Source organism: Belonocnema kinseyi, chromosome 10 (genome assembly GCF_010883055.1).
Source record: "Belonocnema kinseyi isolate 2016_QV_RU_SX_M_011 chromosome 10, B_treatae_v1, whole genome shotgun sequence".
Taxonomy (NCBI): Eukaryota; Metazoa; Arthropoda; class Insecta; order Hymenoptera; family Cynipidae; genus Belonocnema; species Belonocnema kinseyi.
The window spans coordinates 99,203,802-99,209,608 of NC_046666.1; the positions used below are offsets into that span (position 1 = coordinate 99,203,802).

Genomic DNA, 5,807 nt, shown 5'->3' on the forward strand with positions numbered 1-5,807 from the left:
ACATAACTTGGTTGAGCCTCCTAACATAATATTTTGTTGTTAAAATATCATAAATACTTAAAGCATGTTATAAAAATATAAGTTAACAAAAAGATAAGTGTTAAAAAAGTAACTTTGTAATACCTTCATTCATAAGCTCTTACAAGCCACAATGCGGGCGAACCAGCATTGTGGGAAGAAAGATAAATGTGAATTCAGATAGCTTGGTTATAGTTTGTGTCCAAGTCTTTAGTAAGCTAAGTAACGGGAGAAACAATTACAGAGAAAACTATCAACTTGCTCAAAAACTACATAGCTACCTTAATTCCCTAACACAATATTATATTATCCACTAAAACACTGTCATGATAATCACAAGTCACTTTATAGATCCCAATCACCGCATGAAACTAGAAATGTACACTCAACCCTATCTTGGATTTGACAGGTACCTCACTCGCGATGCAGAGTTGCTCTCCCCTGGAGCGTACAAAAGAAGACCTCGTCGATACGAGCTTCACAGGCGGAGTGTCAAAATCAGTCAGACCTGTTTATCCGTGGACTGGTTCTCCATGCCAGTAGAGTGTGCTATGCCGTGATTGACTAGCCGTCCCCACTCAGTTTTATAGAGGGAATTATCATTTATCTTGTATCACGGACATGAATATGCTTTTGTATTTCGCGAAAGTGGCCAGTACACCCCGCAGTTTTCCTCTCCCCAACGAAGGAAATTGTCAGTCCTGCTTAAACATTCCAGCCAGATTCGTGTGTTTTCGGAGATATTGAGTCAATATCCCGAAATATTGAGTTTGTGAGCATGAGCAAAAAGCAAAGTTTGATATAAAAAAGTTTACCAGTTCCGTTAAAATCGGCCGAAGACGATGACGCAAGAATTTTACAGGTTTTCAAAATAGGTTCGCGCTAGCGATTTCACGTAAAATTTTTTATTTTGTACAAAAATAAGTAAATACTTTTGAGATATGGGGATTCTGAACCAGAAAGAAAGTTTAGAGGAAATTAAATTTTTGTGTGGCGTTTTGCTTTATAACAGACTGCGTTTTTCGCATTTTTTGCTCTTAAAAGTAACTAAATGTGATTATTTCTATAATATATTAGATATAAGCTGAAATAAGTTATGTTGCTGAATAAAAACTAAACGATTTACATCACCAGAATTTCGTATTTAAAAAAAATATTTGAAATTTGTCCCAGTTTTAGGTTAGGAAATCACTGGTATTTTACTTCAAATGAATTATTTGAATTATTTATGAATTATTTATTTATTATTAAAATTTATAATAGTTCAGATAATAAAAACATTCCTTCAGCCGAATTTATATGATTAATACAAATTTTTTATAATAAGTTCAGTAATAAAAAACACAATACAAAAAATTGGTAAACTTTCTTCGTTCTTTCCATAATCAACAGTGTGCATAGTATGCAATTATAATTCTACAAATATGTTTGAAGGAAGCACTAACAATTTTTCAATAGAACGCTTTTCCCATTTTCATACTCTCCATGAATATAAGTGACCTGTTTCTGTTTTCCATTTAACATTATACGATTATTTATAAGACTGTTTTCGAGTTTTTCCTGCGGTCCGCAAATGCAGCGTTGAACACGCTTTAAACTTCCCGCTTAACGTCCTTTTAGAAATGGAAGTCGCTGTACGAATCCCTACGGGCCATTTGATTAATACAGCTTATTTTAGTTTCGCGCAACCCCCTGCATCGACCGCGTATGCGTATGCGGTAGTTTACAATCCGGAGTGGAAATTGCTATAAAACTAATTCAACAGGTTGCACCCCGATCAGGTGGGCCGGTTTTTCCATTGAATTGCATTAAGAAAAAGAAAAAGTTATTAAAAACCTAATGCTGTTTACAAACAAAGAGGTTAAAAAATTATGAAAAAATAAGAATAACTATGACTAATAATTCTAAGAAAGAAAAAGTCATGAAAATATGTAGTTTAATGTGAATAAAATTTAATTTTGAGATGCACTTTAAAAGCATCAGTTCGAATATTATATTTCTATTATTTAGTTTGCTAATACCTATTTTGTTAATTTTCAGAGTTGAAAAAATGACTTGTTAAAATTATAATTTTAGCTAATAAATAAAATTAATAATATTTAAGGCCTCAAAGACAAAAATGTTGATCATAGAAGATCCGAAGAACTCATAAAAAACCTATATGTCTTAAGTCCAATATGATTGTAATAATAATTAAGAATATAAAACTATAGTTTAAATTGCATAGTGAAGAATCTTTAAGCCCTCAAACTGTCAACAATTACAAGCTTTGGAGGAAATACGAGGAACATATTTACTAGCCATGCTTTCCGCACTTATTAACAAAAAACAACTTTTCCAAAAATTAAAAGATTCACTAGACTACACATTTTTCAATATGTTTTTTGTGACTTTCTCGCAAACTAATCATTTTTTCATCATTTTTCATATTGCTACACTGGATGTCAATACAAAAGTCAGAACAACTGATCAAAGCGCCGCCTGTTGGATTATTTTCGCTGTCGTTCCCCTCCCGATCGTAAGAGAATAAAAAGGAATGTAAGATTTTTTCTGCAATTTTGAATATTTTTGTCTGATTTATTGCATGTTTATATTGTGAGAAAATCTTACTAAAGCGGTTAGTAAACGACTTCGCTTGATAAAAATGATCATTTTGATTTTATGCACTTGAATTCCAAATAATGAACATTGAGCTAAGATGAAGATGTTCATATTTAATTTAAACAAAAAATGAGGGTGAGTGGTAAATACTTGATCCATATATAAACGGGCAAAATTATTACGATTGATTTTTTTTACAAATGTAACAGCATCCTTGAATTGCAGGTTTCCATACCTTTGTGTTCGATAAATATCACTTCGCGAGTTTCAAAGTTCGAATCCAGGTATTGGGAAAATATTTAAATGAAAAATAAACACCGAATTCTGGTAAAGACTCCACCTACTTTGATTGCAGATAGGCCTTCAATCTTTGCATAATTTTCACATAATCTTTTAAGAGCATGAGAATTTATACTTCAAAAACCGTTTTTCCAATTTATTCCCATTTTATGCGCGCTTTTTTCACACTTGTAAAATTTCTATTTCAGCTCTTTTGGCATTTTTCAAAAAATTATAATTTTTATTTAGAATGTTAGTTTTTACGAAGAAACCAAAAACAACGCGTTCTATCCGAAAATTATTCATAACAAAAAGTTTAAGAATTCAGAAAAAACCACATCTTTTTAGTACTTGTGTTGGAGAAGATAGTTATGAACAGTAATAAATTGATGAAACAACTATGTTTGTGACTTTGCATCATTTATTACTTTGGTAAGTTAAGGCGCAAGTAAAAATTAAAATATTAACGAAAAAGCAACAACTGTTTAGCATTAACAAAGTAGAAGATACTTACAATCTTTCATAATTTGTATTAATATTTTTGTACTACATTCAATTAATGAATAAATCACTTCAAGTGAAAAGAAGGCAATGTTTGAAAATGTCAGGAAACCCGCATCTTTCTGGTATCATTCAATTTCAATGTTATTAACAGCAATAATAAGTTGAGAAAAAGTTCTTTACCTTACTCTAATTGAACATTAAACAAAAATTGTAAAGTATTTGCGAAAAATAATATTTTCTACATTTATTCTAAGGGACCTCACTCTTAAAGAAAATTGTACGAGTGCAACATTTTTGAGTATTTAGCGATTTACCGACTCGTATCTCAAAGAGAAAATTGCTAAATACAATAATAAATTGTTAACACAATTGTTGTCAAACACGTAATTAACAGTGTAAAGAAGTATTGTATGTATTAAAATAAAAGGTACAAAAACATCTTCATTTCTTATGGGAAATGTGTGTTGCACTTCATGGGCCTTGTGCCACCTCTTAGCATAATTTTTTCCAAAACCGAAGAAACGAAGATATGTGTTTGTGTATGTGTATGTGTAAATATACAAAGGTTTGAAAATCTGCAATTGAAGAATGCTGTTACATGTTTACAAAACATAAATTGTAATAATTTTGTCCATTTATATATGAATAAAATATTTACCACTAAGATCTTGAATCTTCATTTTTGGTTTAATTAAATATGTACATTTTAATCTCATCTCAATGTTCATTATTTGAATTTCAAGTGCACGAAATAAAAATGATAATTTTTATCGACCGAAGTCGTTTCGCAATTGCTTTGGTAAGCTTATCTCGCAATGTTAACCAGCAAACTTGCAATTTATTTAGTAAGGCTTATTATTCGTAGTTATGCAGTAAGACTTGAAATCAGTACTATTCAACTTAATACTCATTATTCCGATCAAGGGAGTAGATGTCAAGTTTTCGGAAAAGGGTACACTTTTGTATACAGTTAAATGTTTCCATAATTGCTGCAATTATTAACCGATTTTTATGAATCTTTTTTTCAAATTCTTCGAATTATGCCAATAAACTAATTTCACTAAATAAAATTGAATCAAACCATACCTACCTGATTTCAGTTTTGTGTAACTGGTCTGCATCTCATGAAAATGAAAGTGAAATTATTTACTAGCAATTCACTGCGCTCCTGGGAGTTTTTCTCGTGAGTTTTACGAGGGTCGATGGAGAGTGCCTAGAGAAGCAACATACGGATACACTGAATGTCACTGCAATCTTTCTCTATTGTTCTATCCAATTTTATTATTAAACAAAATATAAACATCTATCCCAAAACCGGCTACAACCAAGCCAATAGAGTAATATTTATCTGACTTATGCAAGAAATAAAAAAAAAAATATTCAAAATTAAGGATAAAATCTTACATTCCTTTTTAGAACTCTAATAGATCCCCTGAAGTGGGCCCTCGATAGTGATGGGCGATACTGAGAAAATGTATCGATCCTTGATAACCAATACTTTAAACACTGTTGATCCTGATCCGAGTTTAAAAGCCGTATTCGATCCACAGTAGTAAGCCACTCACGTTGGACTCAGGTATTGAGACCCAGACTTCTACCTTTGTATACTTTTCACCTGTTTTAAGTTTGCCCCTTTAGATTTCTTAGGAATTTAGATTCTATTCCGAATTGTTTCAATATTTAAAATTCTGAAGAAATAAGTAATATATTTATAAGAATGGTGACATAAACTGTAACAATTATATTACTTTATAATTTTTTATATTTCACTTGCTATAATGAGTTAATGATTATTAATTGCACAGCCACATAAAAAAAGTGTGCGGATCTGGTAACAAGACACACGTATTCCTATGGATTTTGGGGCGCTGAATTCAAATTAGGTATCAAAAATCACCCATCATAGTTAAGCCATAACCTCAAAGAATGACGAAAAATCATGCACTAAGGCAAATAAATTTCAAAATAATGCCAGTGATGCAAATTTTCACTTCAAAAACATGTCGACAACTGTGAAGGATCAACCCTTGTCTGATATCAACTTATTTAACATAACTTTACCCAACAGAACCTGACCTCACCTAATCTGAATTAACAGAAATTTATTGAACTACACGTAAAGCTCTAGAAGAATATTTTCCCAGTAGCAAATGTGTGCTACATCGAATGGGTTAATTCGAGCCTAACCTAGAAATAAGTCCCGTTGTGTTTGCGGTACCGTTTGAATCAGCTTGGGCTTAAATTTCAAAGAGGTCAAACCTAGCCTAACCTGAAAAAACCTGACCTAACCTAACCTAACTTACCTTCACGTAACACAATTAAACTCATTGTGTTGTCCCGTTGTGTTTGCGGTACCGTTTCATTCAGCTTCGGCTTAACCAACATAGAGGTTTAACCTATCCTAA

The 5,807-nt window shown here is 31.8% G+C and overlaps 2 protein-coding genes across 5 annotated transcripts in view; one reads left to right on the forward strand and one right to left on the reverse strand.

Annotated features, from left to right (window-relative positions):
• Positions 1-1,119, forward strand: part of LOC117182095 (protein cueball) — a 172,735-nt gene extending 171,616 nt beyond the window's left edge. The window contains exon 7 of the mRNA XM_033375121.1: positions 428-1,119. Coding sequence (XP_033231012.1) covers positions 428-586 — 159 coding nt within the window. The 3' untranslated portion in view covers positions 587-1,119. The remainder of the gene's footprint in view (positions 1-427) is intronic.
• Positions 1-5,807, reverse strand: part of LOC117182096 (anamorsin homolog) — an 87,036-nt gene that overhangs the window by 20,481 nt on the left and 60,748 nt on the right. Inside the window, exon 5 of one of the 4 annotated variants that reach the window (XM_033375126.1) lies at positions 1,362-1,662. The exons of the other annotated variants lie outside the window; for them this stretch is intronic. Coding sequence (XP_033231017.1) covers positions 1,624-1,662 — 39 coding nt within the window. The 3' untranslated portion in view covers positions 1,362-1,623. Of the gene's footprint in view, positions 1-1,361; positions 1,663-5,807 lie in introns of those variants that run through there. 4 annotated transcript variants of the gene reach the window in all.